This window comes from Callospermophilus lateralis, chromosome 12 (assembly GCF_048772815.1).
Source record: "Callospermophilus lateralis isolate mCalLat2 chromosome 12, mCalLat2.hap1, whole genome shotgun sequence".
NCBI lineage: Eukaryota > Metazoa > Chordata > Mammalia > Rodentia > Sciuridae > Callospermophilus > Callospermophilus lateralis.
In genome coordinates this window covers 106,988,767-107,009,841 of record NC_135316.1, presented here as the reverse complement: position 1 = coordinate 107,009,841, position 21,075 = coordinate 106,988,767, and the positions used below count along the sequence as shown (strand labels likewise).

At 45.0% G+C, this 21,075-nt stretch overlaps 1 protein-coding gene across 1 annotated transcript in view; it reads left to right on the top strand.

Moving 5' to 3' along the window:
* Nalf1 (NALCN channel auxiliary factor 1) overlaps window positions 1-21,075 on the top strand; it is a 557,624-nt gene that overhangs the window by 523,920 nt on the left and 12,629 nt on the right. Inside the window, exon 2 of the mRNA XM_076872665.2 lies at window positions 10,887-11,058. Coding sequence (XP_076728780.1) covers window positions 10,887-11,058 — 172 coding nt within the window. The remainder of the gene's footprint in view (window positions 1-10,886; window positions 11,059-21,075) is intronic.

Genomic DNA, 21,075 nt, shown 5'->3' with positions numbered 1-21,075 from the left:
AGTTTAGGAATGTGCATGTTTATGGCAGGTGTTCACGGCACATAGTAAGTTTTGTTTGTCCCTTTGTTTTCACATTTAAAGAGTATCTCAGTTTCGGTTCCAGAAAGAGAACAGGCAGAGGGGTTTTTGATAAGATGCCTCTGGTAAGAGGAAGTTGAATGATAAGTTCCCTTTGTGGTTGGGGTCTTTGTATACCTTACATCTATTCCATTTCCATACTCGATTGTCCTCCCCCTCCCCATTCATTGATCAGTATTAGGGTTTAAATGCTGCCTGAATCTTCCCATTTTTATTTAGAATGTTTTATTTCCATTTGTTTTTTTATTATTATTGTTTTCCAATGAGAAAGCATAAAGAAATCAATATCTTAACTATAGATACTGCCTTATTTATAGGGATAATCTTTTAATTCCTAATATTTGGTCTGGGTTTTAGCCCACATTTAACTTCAGATCTGTATATTAGCAAGCAGTTTTTATCACTGCCAGTACTAAGTAGTAAACCTTTATCATTGCTATTGTTTTTCATTTATGATGATTTTTTGAACCCCAATATTATCTTCAATTGCTCAATTCAGGGTGCATGGTGGTCAGCATAGCCACACACAGTGTGGAGGCAGAGCGCTGGCTCCATGTGAAGCATTGGGCAGACCTACACTTAGGAGCTTTTTATCCTTCAGCATTGCTTTGGGCTACTAATGCAATCTAATGTCAAAACATGGAAGTAGCATTGGTATATTCAGTGGCATATCTTAATTATGAATATAAACATGCATTTTCAAAACAGAAAAATCTTAAAATTCAATGTCCAGATTTTATGCTACCAGTTTTACATAATGATGTAAATACTTTCTTAGTTTAATTCAGGCATGCTTCAGCATCGTTATGCAATTTGTAGACTTTACTGTGAGCATAAAATGATACTGCCTTGCCATCCAAACATCAGCACTGTTGCCATCTGCTCGGAAGCTGCACCTTCCATGGTCACCACTAGCTTTTTTTTACTAATCATTACTAATATTCCATTGATAATAGATTTCAATAATGGTGATTTTAGTATTATCTTGAACAGCATTTTATGTCAAATATATTTTTGATGGATACTAAGCTCAGGGTGACACAGACAGATTGAAGTAAGAGGCACATGTTTTCTGTTTATGCAGAAGTGGGAACAAAAGCATCCTCTGCCTGGTTTGCACTCCTGAGCACACTGGCAGGATGTCCACCCTGGCTCTGTGGAAAGCCTGACACCTACTTCTCCCTCGTATGCATCACACACTTCTTAAACAGGACATGCCTTTTATTTCACTGATTTCACCAGCATACGACAGTAGAAAATGAATGGAACGCAGAGAAGAAGTGATTAAAAATTGTCTTTAGAAATGTTTTAGGGAATACATCAAGTCCTGCCTTTGGACTTAACCTTTTGTCCCAGTTTGCATGAGTGAAATTTATTTCTGTCTTACACGAAACATCTTGATCCTATCATTGGGAGAAATGTGGTTTAATTTCTTAGCAAGTTGCATGCTCTAAGATGTCAGAAGAATGTTTTCCTTAATTTCAGTATTTACTGAGGAAATTTCACATTTCCCTTTTCTGCTGTACCCAAAACTGGTGAAACATTCAAGAATGCATGAAATGAGTAAACACTGCATTGTGACTGAATTCAACTAATCATCTGATCAGATATAAAATATGATATACACATATATTATTGTGATCATATCTAACATCATTTGAATACAATACCAATAAGTTTTGTGTCAGCAATTACATACTTAAATATTACTGTGGTTCTAGAAAGTGCTAAGTCATACTAACCAGGACAAAAAAAAAAAAAAAAAAACTGTAGTCATCACCAGTATCATTGCTACTATGTCAGCAATGAACCTCAATATTATCTTCAATTGAAGAAAAATGTTACAGTGTATCCAAAATTATACTTATTTGCCAGTGTCACCATTATTTCCTACATCAGAAGAAGAACAGGAGGAGGACAAAGGGGAGGACAGGGACGAATCTGCGTAAGCCTGTGCTAGCCCCCTTCAGTTAGTGTCTGGATGCCTTCATTCATCCATTCATCCATTCATTCAGGAAACAATGGCGGAGCCCTGCCCAAGGCCAGGCCCCCACTCTGTGATATTCACTGCTGAGTTAAGATAGACTAGGTTCTTGCCTTCTTTGTGATTTTTGGTTGTTATTTAGTCAGATAAAATTCATTAAACTTGACTTTCATAATCCAAGCAACTGCTCAGTTTTAAGTGTTTGTGCAACATAATTGGGCAAATTGCATGACGTCATTCAGCACTTAGAAGTTGAGAATTGCCATTTAACTTAAGGCAGGCTTCCAAGTGGAGTGTGGTCATCCAGGACGGGCACCATACCATCACATTTACTCCATCACTCACATGTGCAAACACTTACAGTTTGTGTGTGTGTTACAATGTATCCATAATAGTTTGTATATGTGCTTTATAAATACCTATTTATGTAAGGGAAATGTGTCAAAAGCTTTATATTCATGGAGTGAGTATTAAAAGTGTTTGGAGCATCCTATTTAAAACAAACATAATTTAGTGTCATTTCTACATAATTTAATGGTTTGGTAAATGTTTGTGGGAGAAATAGCCAGAGTTGGGGGTGCTGACTTAGGATCGGGACCAGAAAAATAAGCTGCTTAGTTGGAGGAGGCTGTTCATTGTAGTAGCAGGCAATTCTTTTTTTTCCAGGTAAAATTCTTGATCTTTCCTCACTAACAATAGCATTGCTTATGCCAGGGTTTAAAGCATTTCAAGCCTGTGTTAAGAAAAAACACAGGCAAGAATCCTTAGCTATATTTTACATATTTCATTATGGAAAGGTGCCTGTAACAGTTGCAGAAGTGTCTTATTAAGCTGTGGAGAGTAGACAGAGAGTGGTCGATCTCCAAAGCCCAACCTGAGAAGAGGGGTTTCCTGGGACCCACAAACACCTGTATTGAGAGTATCCTGCGTTAACACCTGCTCACTCCTGGCTGGTGTCGACGTGGGGTGTGGGCAGGGTAATGGGCTCATCCTCCTCATTCAGACCATGTGTGTACACTGAGAGTGAGAGCCCCATGTCACATGATGAAGTGCTGAACCCACCTGGTACAATGACCGGGGGCGGGAAGCATCTACCACTCCTTCCTTGCTAGTGTCACCTCTTCCCTCCCCAGTCCTCAGTGAACTATCCCTCCCGCCCGGCTTTCCCTGTCTCATGCCCAGGACGCTCCCTCCCTCCTGTGGGATGCCTCTTCTCCTAAACCTGCAGGCCCCTGCTGCTGTGCACCTCGCTCTCTCCCCAGCATGCTCGCCCTGACGTGGCTCACCTGCTTCCTTTAATTGAGCTATTTTTCGAGTCAGGGAAAATGTCTTATAATGATTCCGGGAGGGGAGATTTGTGGGGGTTGACCTCAGCAGCACTTTACCAGTGAGCCACCTCCCCAGCCCTTTTCATTTTTTATTTTGAAACAGGGTCTCCTAGGTTGCCCTGGCAGGACTTGAGCTTGCGACCCTCCTGCCTCAGCCTCGTGCATACTTCCTCTCTCCGTGGAGGCGACAGTCTCCTTTGCTCTGCACCTCTGGCCTCAGCATGGGTCTGAGACTCACTTCCATCTCCTCTTCTTCACAAGCCAGATTTTCACCGCTTTTTAAACCCTCTTCAACAAGCTCAGCTAGCCCGAGCCGCGGAGCCTGGAACAGGGTGTGCGTGGGCATGTTCCCTCGCGGTCCTTTCAAATCGCAGCAGGCCCCTGCCACCTTCGTGACAGTCAGCAGACTGGGTTCACAGGGAGTGTGGGCAGAGGGCCCTGCATTGCCGCCACGTCCCCCAGGTGCCCACGGCAGGCCATCTACAGAAGGAGCTGCGCATTTCCTGCTGCCTTGTCCCATCTTCGGAAAAGGCTGTGGAGAAACCGCAGCTACCCTGGATGGCCAGGGTGCCACGGCAGCCTCCATGAAGGGACATCCTTCCTCTCAGATGCCCACCATGTTGTCTCAGTCACGGGGACCAGGGGAGGGCAGCCCCCTCAGAGTCCTTACCCCGAAAGGAAAGAGCTAAACTTAGGTTACTACCACTGCAAACACTTCTTGTTGGAGGTCTGGCAGAATTACTTTGGAAGGTATGAATTAGAGCAACGATCCTGTTTTGCCATAATTCCAACCAAATCTTTGTGCTCATTTAAAGAGCAAGCTCAAGCTCATCTCTGCTCTCTGAGGTTCTGCTAGGCCCTGTGAGCACTGGGTGCCAACCTACCTCACCTCTGCTGTGTGGGACATTCTCAGATTGCAGCTGGGCCCACCCTGCACTGGGTACCTGCACCACGGCATCTTTTTGGAAGAGAGACTCACTATATAAAGTGGGCTTTTGAAATTCTATTTCTTTAACATTTATTTGACCTTCAATTAAGGCTGGAGCCTTGGGTCTGCATGTCCTCAGAATCTTGGCCTGGCAGTCCCTCACCAATTACAGGACTCTGTCCGCAAACCCGAAGGCACACAGCTAATTCCCAGTGAGAAGTCCCCTGAAGGTAAACTTCAATTAGGCACATCCAGAGCACCAGGGATACAAAAAGGTACAAGGCTCTGATGGTTGCCAGAGTGTCCACTCCAGAAAGGAAGCGCAAGAGGGGGGCCAGTGAACGTCCACTGGAATGCCATTCAGGGGCTTGAAATGGGGACTGAGGAGGGCATCCAGAAGGGCTTCACAGGACATGAGATTTTAGCAGGCCAAACTGGAGGGAGGTGCCTTCAGGCAGGAGCTACCAAGGCACACTTAGTGACCTGCCCGTCAGTTGTCACAGTCTGAGAGCTCACTGAAAGGATGGGAATGGCGTGATGCGGCTGAAGTGCAGAGCAGGACAAAGATCATTAAGCTTCTGAGGCTGTTGAGGGCTTTGCACTTTTCCCTGGTGCCGTCAGGGATGGATGACACCTGGAGTGGCGAGATCAATGAACTAGGCCAACATCCCTCCAGCTGCAGCTGAGGACGAGCTCACAGGGCAGGGCACAAAGGCAGAGCGCACAGGGCGGGGAGAGGCAGTGACGGTGTCAGCGGAAAGCAGAGGAGGTGTCCAGGTATCAGGGGGATCGAGGGGTGGCCCCACAGAGGGGGATGGAGTCCCTGTGGAGAGTGCAGAAGAGGCTCAGGGCAGCTCCCAGGTTCCTCACCTCTTGCTTTTCTCTGAAAAGATGCTGATTTCGACTTGGTATTGTCCTGAACTTGAGATGTTGAAGAGTGTAACTGAAACAGATCAGATGAGGGAAAGAGAGAGAGAGATGGCACTGGACATAGATGTAGCTCTCACTGTCTCCCAGATAACAAAGGAATCATGAGGGCGGACTGCGGACCAGATCTGGGGCCTAAGGGATACAGACATTTTGTGGAGGAAAACAGACAAGAACCCAAGACAACAGCACACAGAGGAAGGCTGAGGCCGGCGGGAGGAGGAGGAGGGAAGACAGGGTACTGCAAGCCACCAAGTCGGGGGGCTCCGACTCTGGGCCCACTGCGGTCAGTGCTGGCCAGAGGTCAGATGGGGAATGGCTGACTCAGCAGCTGGGTCAGGGAGCTTGGAATGGAGAGGCCCCTACCAGAGCCCAACCACGGTGAGATCAAGAGAGAGAGATTAAAGAACAGAAGGTGGGGGGGACAGAAGAGGTGGATTAAGGAGGGCCAGAGGGAGCAAGCCTGCTGGGATCCTAAGTAGGACACACTCTCTCCTGAGCGTGCTGAGGGGCTGGCAGACTCTTCTAGGTCTCCCTTCTCCCCTGGGCGCAGGTTCGGCCTTGGACCACGCCGCCTCTCCTTGGGAAAGCACAGGCTGCGCGTTGCTGGGCACCTTCTCTGCAGTCAGCTTCTGTGGCCTCCACGTGGCCGTGCCCTGGGCAGCAGGCCGGCTGAGGTTGGCGCAGTGTGGCCACACCAGCTCTGTCCCTGTGTGAGTGGACACCGGCGGCCACAGGCAGCACAGGGCCTCAGCCTGGTGCTGGGAAGGGCGTGGGCACACCTGGGAATGTGGGGCCGCGGCAGGGGCTCAGGGAGCTCTGCGGCACCAGGGAAAAGCCCAAGCCTAACAGCAGGATCCGAAAAGTGGGTCATGGCCGAGAGCAGGGAGGCCCTCGCGGCCTTCTTCAGGGAAGGGGGCCAGAAATATGGTTTGCTGCCCTTGTCTGCCTCTGGTGGCCCAGGGCCTCAGCACTCGGCCTCCCTGCAGATCCTCCCAGACGTGGCCGGGCCTCAGGCTTTGGTTTCACGTCTCCCCCTCAGGAAGTACCACACTTGCCAGCTTCTGGGTGCACGTGCTGTCAGCAGACACCGACACAGGCAGAGCGGCAGCAGGCGTTCAGGTCCGCGAAAGGGAGCGTGATTTTGAGCTCCACACCTGCTCAAAACTGTCGCAGGTGTTAAGCACCTAACTGCAGCAGCCCGGGGCAGGTGCCAGAGCAGACCAGAGCTTATAAATGTGTGGCCCCAGACACAGACCAGCACAGCAGTGCATCAACAAAGTGGCAGATCAGAAAAGGACCGGGGACAAGAGAAAGGGACCTCTTGGTTTGAAGATGACAACCATTGTCAATATCTGATGTTTTTCTTAGTACTAAAAATTTGTAGCCAGTATGATATTTTTCTCAGCAGACTAACACACATTTGCAATGTAAATCTGCCACTTAACTCTAAGACATAGGTATGGATTTGGAGAGGGAAACAAAGTATATTTAAAAAGTAAAGATAATCTGGCCTCCTATTGGAAAAAAAAAAAAAAAAAAAAAAGCTAATTGTAGGCATTTTGTGAAAGGTTCTCAAAGGATGAGCCTTCAGAAGGCATGTCCAGAGCCTTCCCGTAGGGGAAGGCTGAGCTGTGGTCGAGAAGGTCTTTTACCTCCTTGTACTAAATAGTTCCAATGATATGAAGCATTGTTTGTCAAACCCTAGGCAGGGGCATCATGAGTGCAAAGCCAGCCTCAGCAACTTAGCAAGACCGTATCTCTAAGTAAAATATAGAAAGGGCTGGGGAAGTGGCTCAGTGGTTAAACACCCTGGGGTTCAATCTCCAGTACCCCCCCACAAAAAAAAAAGAAAAGAAAAAAGTGTTTTCCTTTTAGCTCCATGCCACCACAAAACATCCAATTTTATCAACCTCCCTCCTTCAGAAACTTCTAGAAACGTGTTAGAAGTATCTTGGAGCCACTCATTTCTCTCAACTTCCTCACCCAAGAATCCTCCTGGAGGTTTGGTTTTCTGACCAGAAATTTCAAGTCAGTTTGAGTTCTTCCAGTTAAAGAGAGCTTAGTGCCTCAGCAGAGAGACCATTTCATTCCAACACATCTCTTCTGGCAAGAAAGCGCTTCTTTATGTTGTGCCAATATTTACCTATTTGTTTTCACTCTTACCTTCTGTTTCTACACTTAAAAAAAAAAAAAAAAAAAGCCACCGTCATTAGCACCCAGCAGCTCCCTAGATACTGAGGCATCTGCAGGTAGCCGCCCCTCTTCTCTTCCAGTTACTGCGCATCCTCAGCCGTTTCTGTTATCCACATGACAGTCTCCAGATGTCTTGCTAATCCAGTATTTCACGTTTCAAGTAATCTTTGTCTAGAGAAGAATTTTCTTACTTCTCTGGCAAAGCTTTTCCAGTTACCTCTGGAATGTTTTAGCAAATATCTGTATGTGTGCCTTGTCTCTTTTATCAGAAACATGTCTACACAGAGAAAAGATGAATCCCCATATATAGAAGAATTATTTCTCAGACTTAGTCTCTCTCTTTTTTAAAAAAAATATTTATTTTTTTAGTTTTAGTTGGACACAACACCTTTATTTCACTTGTTTATTTTTGTATGTGGTGCTGAGGATCGAACCCAGGGTCTCGCATGTGTGAGGCGAGCACTCTACCACTGAGCCACAACCCCAGCCCAGACTTAGTCTCTTAAGTAGCAATAAAATATTTCTCCCCTGTCTTTATTTTGTTTTGATTCTCACTGTTTCTTCCAATTGCTTTCTGACATGTCTTGTGCCTAGAACTCAAATTTTAGAAAATGTTTAATACTCAGATGACAACTCTTGGCAGCGTGTTCAAATGTCGCTATGTGGATGATCAGGAGCTGACGTGCAGGGGACCTGGCTGGATACTGTGCGAGGCCTGAGTGCCCCAGACAGCTGTGTAGCAGTGGCCGCTTTCTGGCAGGCCATCTACCTTCTGCTTATAATATCTGCTTTGATCCCTTATGCATTTTTTGAGTGAAAAATCTCCACCCAAATTTCAGTTGAACTAGAAGAACAATGGTTCTGTTCCAAGAGGGCCATGCAGAGGAAAAGACTGGGAAAGAGGATTAGTCTGTGTCCCCAGAGACCTTGTCTGTCCCTATTGCTCATGAGAGGCCACTGGGACACCATCCTGACTCTGTCAAAGCCCATGGGGAGCAAGAGTGGGGACATGCACCCCAAGGCCCATGAAAATACATGGAATTGTCTGGAATTACATAGGTATACTCGTTAAAAGAAAAATCTTATCTTAGAACAATGTAACTCTAGGTTTTAGAGTTTCAGAAATATGCTCTCTTGGCTGGGAATCCCTTTAAAATTCCCAGAATGTGAGCTTTTCTTACAGTGGAACTTTATTGTTAGGATGTCGATAGAACCATTCCCAAACCCCTCCGGGACCTGGTAGGTAATTAGAACCAGGATTCACACGGTGAATACAGACCAGTCTTAGATCACCTCGGTTTATATCATATATTCATATTTCACATTATATCACACGCATATCAAGTGGTATTTTGCAAAGTATCTTCAATTCAAACTTTAATCCCAAAGAATGGTTAAAACCCATTTCATTTTCTCTTCTTCTGAAACAGATGCTTCCAGCCCCTTTCTGATGATGCAGGGGTACCACTTCCACCTGTCACACAGTGCCTGGGCACACACCCACCACCTTCCCAGCTGAAATTTAAGGACTCTTAAAGGGATTCCCAGCCAAGAGAGCATTTTTTTCTCTGGTGAAAATTTTCATTGTATACTTTTACATTTAGGACTCACTCAAAAGACCTATAAGAATAGGAATTATTTGTCTGTTTTTGGTTATATGGGTAACTATGGACCACTGACAATGACTTAGCAAATAAGAATTACTTTGGCTATCTAAAATTGGATCTGAAATTGACATTTATCCCATCTTACTCTTGTGGAGGCATCTTGACCAGAGAACATAACTTCATGTTGATGGAATTAATTAGAAGTTAAGAATTAATTAGAAGTTAAGAACAGAAATTCCTCCTTCTAGCAAGTGCCTTTTGAAAAGGAGCACACATGTTGCTTCGGGGTATATCCAAAAACTCCCTGTGATTGCCTAAGTTCTTTGGGAAAGTTTTCAAATTAAACATAGACAAATTATTAAGAACATGACCTTGAGAGTCCTCTAGAATATAAATTTAAATCGTGGGTTTTCCACTTATCCCCTTTAGCAAAGGGGCTAATAGCTACACTTTAACTATATGCCAAAAATTACATGCTAATTGTAACATGCTTAGAACACAGAATAAACATGAGAAATGATTGATTATTTTTGCTACTGTTATCTAGAACTTTTAATCTCTTAGTGTCCATGGAACTCTAAACCATTGATGTTTCCCTAGCACACAATGGGCAAAATGTTATCCGAGTAACAGAAAAACTTAGGAACAACAACAACAACAAAAAAAGCCATCACTGCCAAGGACCCAAGACAAGGCTGAATTTCAGTGATTCACCCCTTTGGTGGATACTGTGCCAATGTTTATTCCAATTTAAATTGGGGTTATTTTATGTAAGGAAAAAGTCATCTTTCCCAGTTAATATTTCTCTGAATAGCTACCAAAAAACAAAGAAAAATGAAGACAGACTCCTTTCACATCACATTCAATTAAATAAACACCAAACAGCCAAGGGCGTGGTGTCACACGCCTTTAATCCCAGTGACTCCGACTCCGGAGGGAGGCTGAGGCAGGAGGAGCGCAAATTCCAGGCCAGTTTCAACAATTTAGCAAGCAACTAAAAGAAGCCCTGTCTCAAAACACACACACACACACACACACACACACACACACAAATAAAAAGGGCTAGGGATGTGGCTCAGTGGTGTGGCACCCCTGGGTTTGATCCCTAGGACCCAAACCAAAACAAAACACAGAACCAAGATTGACGTGGATGACATAACCTCTAACAGGTGACGCTGTGGCTCTGACGAGGGTTCCCTCCTCCTAACCTCACCACGGCATGTCATTTCTGATCTATGTTGAGTGTTTCCGGTCTTCCAAGGAGGTTTTTTCTGCATCTGATGTGAGTCATCCATGTAAATGCCCCTGTCTTCCTGTTCTGCGCCTCAGAGGTGCGAGCCAGGCCAGCAGACAGTGCTTCTGCAGCCGGAGCCCTTCTTTAAGGACCTTGGCGCCATCTAGTGTCCGATTGAGGCGTCAGCGGTATGTCGCGGTCCAGGGAATCACTAGCCACCTTGCTCACTGCAGTAAATAGCTACAGTTCATCCACAGGGTCATTCTGCCTTTTCCCCTATATATCCCTGGGTTCAAAAACTTCACTAAATCCACTGTTGTCCAAAGACACGCATCTGGTAAACCAAATGCCAGAATTCGCCTTGCACATTAGTAAGTTAGTAAGTGCTCAATCACCGACTGTTTTCTCCTACTGCAGAAATTTGTTGCTACGCTCTTATTGCATGCAGCTGCCACTGTGTAAATATGCTTTCTGGAAATGAGGTTTCCTTATGATCCACTTGAAACCACAGCGTGCTGCTTGCAGTACAGCATGTCGTTTACTGTAGGCAGAGCTCTTGTCACCCCGCCATATTTTTTATTCTTTTTTTTTTTTTTTTTTTCAGATTGTCTACAAAGCCTGGCTCTGTTCCCAGTATTTTGAAGTCACACAGTTTAACTGCAGAAAGACAATTCCTTGCAAGCAATACTGTTTGGAGGTTCAGACAAGGTGTCCGTTTATACTGCCCGACAATGATGAAGTCATCTACGGAGGCCTCTCCAGTTTCATCTGCACAGGTAGGCGCGGGCCTGCTCTGCCCGGCGTCTCTCGGGGTTCATTCTTTTGTGATGTTTCCTTGCTTTGCTGCTTCCTCCCACTCATACAGCCTTGAAGATGCAGCTGGTAATTTTCCATGCTTGCCCAGGTAGAGGCACAGAAAGCACCCCCCCCCCATGATCTGAACGCTGTTCAGTGTTTATGCTCCACTGTCTACGCTACTACTGAGTCCACAGTCAGGAACTCTGTGAGAGGATAATTCTGTGGGGAACATGTTAGCAATAGTGAGACACTTACATGTGACTAGGAGTGGGCTGGATTCTGCCTGCATTTTCTCTACATTATGTAAGAACAGATGATGGGGAAAGACCGTTAAAGTGATGCTTCTCCAAATTAGCATGTTTATGTCTCCGTGTCTATTTTCTGAGAACTTTATGTTATCTTAAGTATCAATAGCATAACATATCTACATAAGTTATCATGTATGTCGGTTTGTGTGTTAGAGCTGCACAAGTGCCAGATACAATTTGAGTTTATATTTCCCATTAACAATGTTTACTTGTTTCCGTGGAGGGCTGAGAGGAGGAGAAACACCAGCAATTGCATGCATTTTCTGGATATTTATAAGCATTATATAACTTAGAGTAAGATACAAAGGACAAAAGTGGTTCATTTTTGACAATAAATGATGACTCTGCATTGAGAACGAGATATTTGGCCAGAGTGAAGTGAAAATCCAAGTTGTTTCTCTGTATTCTCTTACAGTTGGAAAACATAATATCCTTGTAACTACATGTCTTGACTCATACTATGTCTAGTCTTCAAGTTTTAAGGATAAAACACTATCTTTAAGTGTAGACAAACATGAAAACTCTATTCTTATCTTAGATTTTAGGAAACTCCTCTTAAACACAGTGACATATTGAGATGCAAATGTGAAATCCATCAAATTATTTCCAGATCTCTTGTGCATTAGCCATATTGTTCTAAGTGCGAGTGACAAGCCAGCAAGAGACAGCCCTGCAGTTCTCCTCCTAAGACCTGCCTGGAGGAATGGATGGGTGTCTCATGTCACCCCTGGGGGGAAGGACCCCTGGCTGCAGGTGAGGAGGTGTGGGCTGCCCTTTCTCCCATGCATTCTTCCTGTGACACTACCCTTCCTAGCACATCAGCAAGAGCAATAGCCCTTCCCAACCCATGCCAGTTTGCTCTAAGGGTCACAGATGAGAAGAGCACCCAACAACACAGACTGGCAAATGCCCTTGTACCCAAGATGGTGATCTTTGAAATGTCAAATGGTTTAGCAGTTGTTCTTGTTATTCTACGGATTTGACGCTTAGATCATTTTTTATGTTCCTTCTCTCTTGGGGAGAAAATGAGAAAAGAGAGAGAGGGGAGAGAGAAGGAGAGGGAGGGAGGGAGGGAGGGAGGAAGAAGAAGGAAACCAACATCTTTCCTTCCCCCCGCCCCTTACAATATTATCTTCTCGCCTTTGGAGATAAATTTCACCAGGCACAGGCAATTTTCAATTTACTTGAGGTTTACATAGAACTTCCTATTAACAACAGTCAAAATTTGTGGCCCTCAGTTTTTGACTATGGGCCAGGGAGGTGTCAGTGGTGCTAGGACTTTGGGGAAAGGCACAGTGTCTTGTGGAATGGTGTCTGCTGTCACAGGCACGCGAGTGGCTTTCTCCTGCAGAAGGTCGGCAGCCTGCACCTGGTTCTTAATGTGGACACGAAACCAGGCAGGGGCGTAGGTGATGCTGTTTATCCTCCATTGTCTCCTCATCTCCATCCATATCTGTGACTCTCAAAGATGCACTTGGACCTTAACCTCCTTTCTCAGACTTTCAAGGCCACCAGAAAGGGAAAGTCAGGATTGCATTTCCCTCCACACAACGTGGGCCAGAGCACACCTAGTATTTGTAATTGTTTTTAAGTTTTGTAAAAACTTCCTCTCCACAATCCCATTGTTAAGGAACCCCACAGGAAGAGAGAGCTGTGTGGCTGGCTCAGGACACAGTGCCTCCTTCATCTCCGTGGGAGGCCACCAGGGCTCTGCCTCTAGCAGCCTCTGGGACCTTGCTGTTCTTCCTCCACTCTCCATGTGGCTTCATTACTGAGCCATTGGAGCTGCACGGTCAAGGCCGCATGCATATTGCCCTGAAGTTCTGTGAAAGTCTTGGACAGGAAAGATCATGTTTTCAGACTGGTCTTCTTTCCTGGAGATGGCCAGGCCCCTGGAGATTCTGTGACCGCACAGGATCATATCGTCTCCCCAGGGTCCGGGGGTGTCCCTGATGAGTGCTCCTCTGTGCACTGCTACCTTGCCAAATGCATGAGGGTCCCCAGAGAACAGGCTTCAGCTGGAAGAAGTCAGCTCAGAGATGCAGCAGGGCTGGCTGGAGGAGCCTGTGGAGCCGGGGCTGCCAGGCTTATGGGCACCCTGTGCTCAGCATTCGGTCCCAAACTCCAAGTCGCACATTTTTCAGAGGTTCCTCTTCCTAGTGTGCTCAAAGGCTGGACTACCTGGTCTTCTAAGTATGTGTGGAGGGAGCATGAGCCATTGTAGGCTCCTTAGTGCACATTGAGGGAATCATCTTCCATACCGACCAACGAGCAGACTCAACACCGGGGAACGATTTTCCCCACTCCCAGCTGGCTGCTGACATCCCAGGCCACCTGGATGGCGGCTCATGGCATCATGGCCTACGCACCAGCAGTAGCCCCTTCACTAAACCAGGCTCTGTGGCAGCCATCAAACACGTCCCACACATCCCAGGAGGAGGAGTGCGTCAAGCTGATCTTAATCTTTGCCTCTGGTAATTTTTTTTTTAATAACACAAAAAAGTAAGTGAGGTATTATACTGAAAATTATCATTTATCATCAAGGATTGAAGGCATAGTTGCAGTTTTCTTCAAATTCAACTCATTCACTTCAGCCGTTTCCTCACTATCTAAAATGCACAGGATTGGCAGCTCCTGGGAGAGACAGTGCCCTCTTTGATGCTGAGGATTCTCAACTTACTACTTTTGTCAATGTCCCCGCTATTGAGTGAGTGCATAATTGTAAGTGTCACTGTCAGGTACAAGTGATGAACAATCTTGTTCAAGGTGCTTCTCCTTTGTGACAAACCAGTGGTATTGTGACCACTTCTCCTCAAAGTACTCTGTACCCAGCCTTTTAGGGATATGTAATTGGAGGGACCCCAAGTTCTTCTTCATGTTGTTTTATGAAACATACTGATACTGGAAATTTCTATCATTTACAAAAGTGAATCTCAGCAACTGCTATTAGTGAACTAGAAGATTCAGACCAGATAAAATTTCTCTAAATAAACAAGTTTTATTCATAATTTTGGTACCTGTTATTAAATTCAACATTCAGTGTACCATTTCTTTATAATGTGTATGTGACAGACCCATGTGCTAAATGTCGAAGTTTGAAATTATTTTGATCATCCACTACTATATGTGACTGTGATCCTCAGTAAACCCATAACTTATTAAGAAGGAACCTCTGAGGATGCACAGTGTCTTTGACCCAGGGTGTTACAGAAGGTCATGACCAATCCCAGGTGGCAAGGGCACAGCCTCCTATGCTTAATTCTGATTCTGTTTTAGGAGAAAAAGGAAAGATACTGTACCTGCCATCTCTATGGTTTCTCAGTTAAAGAACAAAACCTACACATCATAAAGGAGGGGTTGAAGGTTAATCAGGGGAAAGTTCTGGGTGGTGGGGGGCAGGACCCCTGAGTCGGTGTGGGGCCAGCTGCAGGGCTCCAGGTGGGTGGGCTCAGCTCCGGCCCCAGCTCACCAGGCACCGCTGTTGCAGCTCTGTCTCCCTCTGCAGAGCGAGGGGGTGGGTGGCTCTGGGCTCAGCCGTCACGGGGGTAATTACGTGGGTTTCCCTCTCCAACCTCCTCGCCTCCATCTAGAGTCCCCAGAGGACTCCTTGATTGCTTACCTGTAATAGGGAGCCGAGATTAAGAAAACAGAGGCAGCCGAGGATCGCAGGCTGTAGGTGCTATGGCAACAAACATCGGAAATTACCCTTTGATTGACGGATAGAATAGACCTGGCGCGATCTGTTCCTAGGGAAATTAGTGAAAGAACAAACGTAAAAGTTGGTCCGCTGAGGGTTACTGACAACGGAGATAAAACATATTTTCAGACTTCTACGTAAATTCTGCATCCCATTTTTTAGCTGTGACAAGAACGAGGTTCTGTTTCTGCCTCTCGGGAAAACACCGTGGGCTGCTGCGGTTCCCCCCGTGACAGGCAGGGTGAGCGCGGGGACGGCGCCCCCTCGCGGCCGCGCCGCGCCACTGCACCGCCGCCGAGAGACTGGAGGAAATAGAAGGGCATGCGGATCTCACCACAGAGGAGTTTCCAAAGTGTCTCCTGTCTTAAAGTTCACGTTTGAGAGAGTTTACAAGAGAGAAAGACTAAACGATCCCCAAATCCCATTCAAAGTGGCCAGCGAGCTGAGCAGGATTTTAAAAGAATAGATTTTTCTCATTAAAGGAGGATTTGGGCAGGAAAAAAAAAATCTGCTTCCCAGAGATTTTCAAAATAGTCACCCATACTATGTTCCATTTATGAATTTTCCCTAGCGTGTTTCTATGTTTAATTGATTTTTAAAAAAGTTTTTTTCTAAAAAAAAAGAAAAGAAATGCCACTTTAGTTATAGGATCATTTGATCCTATACAAAATTTATCAAAGTTTGGGCCAAAGAAGAAATGTGAAGAGAGATGCTATGTCTAGAATAAAATTTTTAAAATAAGAGAATAAGTTATAAAAATAAATGAAATTTAGTAACTGTGTATGATTGCGATATCTTCCATTGGAATCCTGTGCTTCTTTTGTGGTGCTGGGCATCAAACCTAGGGCCTCTTGCATGCTAGGTAAAACTCTACCACTGAGCTACATCCCATTTTATTTTGAAACAGGGTCTTCTTGCTGAGGCTGGCCAGCCTCTGCACCAGCCTCTGGAGTAGCTAGGATTACAGGCATGTGGCAACACACCTGGCTTAGAATACTTGTGAGGTTTATTCCAGTTAATATCTGTAGCTCTGCATTCAGATCCTTCACACTTAAGATTGCTCTTCCTGACTTCTACCTTCATGTGTATTCCCAACAGCTCATTTGCCTCTGCAAGGAAACAGAATGTGTGTGTGTGGGGGGGGGGGAGCTGGAGTAGATGTAAAGATGCCTGGATTCTGCCAGTAGTTTTGCAAAGTCAGGCCCCCCAAACATCCCCTCCTCTCTATAGGCAACTAACGCTGCGGAGCCCATCAAACACCCAATGGGAGGGAGACAGCTGGTCCAGCCAGGAGGCTGAGGAAACCAGCTCAGCATTTGCATGAACTGGGGGAACCAGTCCGCAGAGGTTTCCTGGCAGTGAGCACTGAGCTCGCTGCTCCAGGGACCATTGAGGTCTAGACTGTGGCTGCACAAGGAGACTCAGCAGAGAACAGGGTAGTTGGCTTTTTGAGGTCCCTGAGGGAAGATCTTAGTGACACCAGCCAACAATTGCCCATTGACCTTCCAGCAGAAGTGACATGGCATCTGGCAGTCGCATGCAGTCTTCTCTGACCCCCTTGTCCAGTTGGACTACTGGATGCCACCCTAAGGTAAGGCAGTGCCAGGTGCCTAGAGTCGAGTAGGTTGGTGCACCCTGGGTGGAAAGGAATCAGTCCATTCAGAGACACTCCCGCCCCCTGCCCAGCACAGGAGGTGACGGTGCCCATAGCAGCATGGCTTCCTGAACCCCACGACAGAGAGGAGACTCAGGCATCCGTGACAGCAAAATCTTATTCAATGAGGTTGTTCACCTACAAAAAAAAAAAAAAAAAAAGAACATTTTTTTATGAAGAACCAACCCCTCTGCAGCTGCTCTGGACACCAAATTGCTTTGAATAGCGCCATCACGCCACATGGCTGTAAGATCAAGGCAGGAACGCCCTGGCTCACTGACCCCCTGGGATCTGGTGCTACTTTGGCCCAGGTTTAACCCCTGCTACTGAAGAAGCAGGAAGAGCTCCACATTTCCCAGCTAAGAGTCCAGTGTGTGTATCTCCAGTGGAACAAGAAATGGCCAGCCAGTCCATCCTGGAATCAGTGTGTGAGTAAAGGTTTCCCTACTCTGGTGGAGCTGGGGAAAGCCAGTCGGTGGCTTCCGCAGAAGAGGGAGGAGCCACAGCTTGCAGTCCCTGCATGCTTAAGTGGTTCCACAAACATGCCCTGGCTTCTTAACAGCATATATCCCATTAAAAATGAATGCTACAAGCATTTTGCAACCCAGACCATTTTTTTTTCTGGTTAAATAAGAGAACAGTCTGTCTCACTGTTCTTGAAAAAAAAGAAATTGTGCTTAGACGGCTAACATTGTCAGTCGGGTTGGTGAGGGAGGTTTTCAGTTTGTACATGAACACACCAAAACTGTGCTGATGTAAAGGGGAAAGACAGACCACGGTCTAAGGTACTCATCTGAATCTAAATAACCTCAGTCTAATTTGTGTTATAGGTACCACATAATAGATAATGTCTGTAGTATAGATCAATGTATAGCATATTTACATGTGAAATTCACATTTATTGTTTATATATGCATGTAAAACTTGGAGACATGTATTATTACATGCATATGTAAATGCATGAAATACTTATGAAATGGTTGAATTTCCCAAGAAACATTAGGTAACTGAAAGAGGAAATATTTTAGATTTAAAGGTTGAAGTTCAATTTTTTAAGCGTGGGCTTTAAAAATAGCTTTAAAGTCAATGCTATGAGAAGAAGATTTGGGGACAATTTCAATAGGGCAGCTCTGATGGAAATGTGGGGCCTCCCTAAGGAGAAAATTGAAAGCCCCAGGCTTTCTTGAAAATGAATCTTTCAGAATGCTCTTTAAAGACTTTAGTTTGACCTTTGTTACCCTGTTGGGACCTCAAGCAAGGCACATTTTAAGTGGGTTCCCCAAACTGAGCATTACAGGTTGAGTGGTGTCTCCCCCAATGCATAAACTGCATCCTGATTCCTGCATCTCGGATGGTGATGGGTGGTGTCTCTGAGGTCTGAATGGAGTCTGTTTGGTCAGACTGTGGCCAAGAGGCTGGGCTCTCTTCCTGTGTGATGGTGTAGAGATCTGCTAGGCTGGAGGCACCACCGGCTGCGAGGCTGATATAGAGGAAAGGAGCTCTCACAGTGCTGAGGCTGTAGGTCCAAGAGGGAGGTGTGGGCAAGTTTGACTTCTCCGGGGGCCTCCGCTTGGCCTGTGGATGGCTTCCTCCCCCTCCACATGCAGTGCTTCCTCTGTCAGAGCTCCTGGTGTCTCTCTGTGTGTCCCAATTCCCTTTTCTCCTAAGGCCACCAGTCATGCTGGATTAGGGCTCACCCCAAAGATCTGCTTCTCACAGAACCATTTCTTTAAAGGTCATTTCTCCAAAAACAGTACATTTCCCGGGACTAGGATTTAACAGTGTGAAATTGGGGAGAAAAAATTCATCCCATAACAGGGTTCTTGTAAGAAAGGAAAGTTTGGACACATGGATGCACTGTGGGCAAAGAAAGTGAAAAAGACAACTTTGTCTGCAGCCCTGGCAGAGCCAAGCCCAGAGAAGTGGCTTGCAATGGTGGAGAGAAACAGATGAGTTCAATGTTGGTCTGTGAATAAATTGTAACTTTCACATGGAGACATTTTTTTAATTTCAAAATTTCTACAGGATTAGAGGTCAGGAAGCAATAAAAAGGGATTTTAAAGAGGACAAGGGCCCAGTCCAGAAGTCTTAGAGGATAATCATCGTATGGAGAGCCGGCATTAGCATTATGGATCATCTTGATTTGTAAAATGAAACCATTTTTGTTAATTTCACAAATCTTCCTTTGAAGGAACATAGCAGTGTGAATCTGTGACACCGTTGTGCATGCTGCGTCCAATTTTTCATGTTTAAATAATTGGAAGATTTTAGACCTGAGACTGAAAAACCCTTCATCTCAGGAGAAAACTATACTCAGTGACTTTTCCCTTTGAAAAATATCTAGACACTCTGAACTTCTGCTCAATATTGCTGAAACCCTGAAACTGCTCTAAATAATAAAGCCTGTTTAAAAGGGAAAAAAAAAGAAATATATATATAAAGTCTAGCAGAATAAGCTTTTTGTCTCTAGGGAAAATTCCTTTGTTTGTTCTATCATTTTCAACTTGATTTTATGAGCTTCTCTTGTGGTTTTGAAAAGAGATAAAGACAAATTGCTTTATGGAACAGTTTGACCAATTCCTCATTGGCTTTTAGATTCTCAATCTTTTAAAAATTTGATTTATTTATTTTCAGTACTGAGGATTGAATCAAAGGGTGCTGTACCACTGAACTACATCCCCAGATTTATTTATTTATTTATTTGAGGCAGGTCTTGCTGACTTGCCAAGGCTGCCCTCAGATTTGCAGTCTGCCTGCTGTCCATTCGAATCCATTCTGCATCCCTTCAAAATAAACGACTTCTCTCTTCATTCCTTTTGTAATTCTTTTTTACACAGAGAGATAAATAACTTTTAATCACATGGAGAATTACCATCAGTAAAAGCATCAAATTTATTATAAATCATGAGCTCCATCAAATGACATAAGAAGTGAATGGGAGTCTATGAGAGAAGGTCCAAATGCAAAGAGCTGTAGGCGCTGGGCTGTGGCAGCCTGACAGTGGGTTTCGTGTTGGTTGCCCCACACAGAAGGAGAATTGAGACTGAGTCCTCAAGAAGAGACGGCCTGATCAATGAGGAAGGTCTTCCAGAAGGGCAGAGAGATGCCGCCTTGTCTCCTTGGTTCACAGTTTACTGCATGGTCCATTGCACTTTCCTATTCTTTCCTTTCCCCAGTTCTTTAGATTGTAATTGGAATAGCTGAAATTCTTCTAATAGTGACTTTCTTGTTATGAGCTTGGCTCCAGAGGGTTATTTCCCTGCTTTTATTGTAAAATACTTGTTAGGCTTACTGTGCTAGGGAGAAATGCAAATGAGTAATTGCACTGAATACATCTAAGCTGATTTTCTCCTCCTTCACACTTTTCCAATGGAGAAGTACACCCTGCTTCTTTGCCCCTAAGTATCTCCTCTTGCATTTTCAGTCCTTCTCTTGCCTCTTCATTCATTCGATGATCATTTCCTAAAAACTCTTGTGACTGAACTTGCCACGTGGTTCTGTAGGTCAGAAGCTCCTCCTGGGGCTGAATCACGGGTCTGCAGGCTGGCTCCCCTGCACAGGTGTGATCTCTCAGACAGTTGGCAGAATGCAGTTTCTTGCTGTTGTGACACTCAGGCCCTGTTGCTTTGCTGCCTGTCAGCTGACGGTTGCTCTCAGTTTCCAGAAGCCACCATGTTCCTTGACTCCCTCCTCCATCTTCAAAGGGAACAGTGGTTGAGAGTCCTTCATAGGCCATCTCTTTCTTATCCACCCTCTGCCTTCTTTCCACTTTGAGAGCTCTTGTGATTGCATTAGTCCTGCATGGATGATCCAGAAAAATCACCTTATTTTAAGGTCTTCCAGCAAGCTAACTTAATTCCTTCTGCATCCTCCATTCTTTTTGCCATGTTCCATAAATTATGCACACTTCTGAAGATTGAAAGAAGGTGGACCTTCTTTCTAATAGTGATCCATCATTCTTTCTACAATATCTGTAATGCACCAATCTTGTGCCGGATGTTGTTAATACAAAAGGGATCAATAGACCTGGTCATGACCTAAGAAACACATGTTCATCTGCAGAAGTAAGCAATTAAACACATTCCAGCCTAGAAGCTTTGCATGTTCAGTTTTAAGCATGGATAGAGGAGGAAAGAAACTAAGGATAGAGAAGGCTGGTTTTGAAAATTTACAGAAGTGGAAAGGGAAGACAGAGAAACTATTTCCTTGGTCCTTTTTATTTCCTTTTACATTATTTCTTAATATCTAAATCTTAAATGAATGCACAAGACTTTGTCTCTCTCCCTCCCTTTCTTCTTCCATTCTTCCTTCATTACCAGGTGGCCTCTCCTTTTCC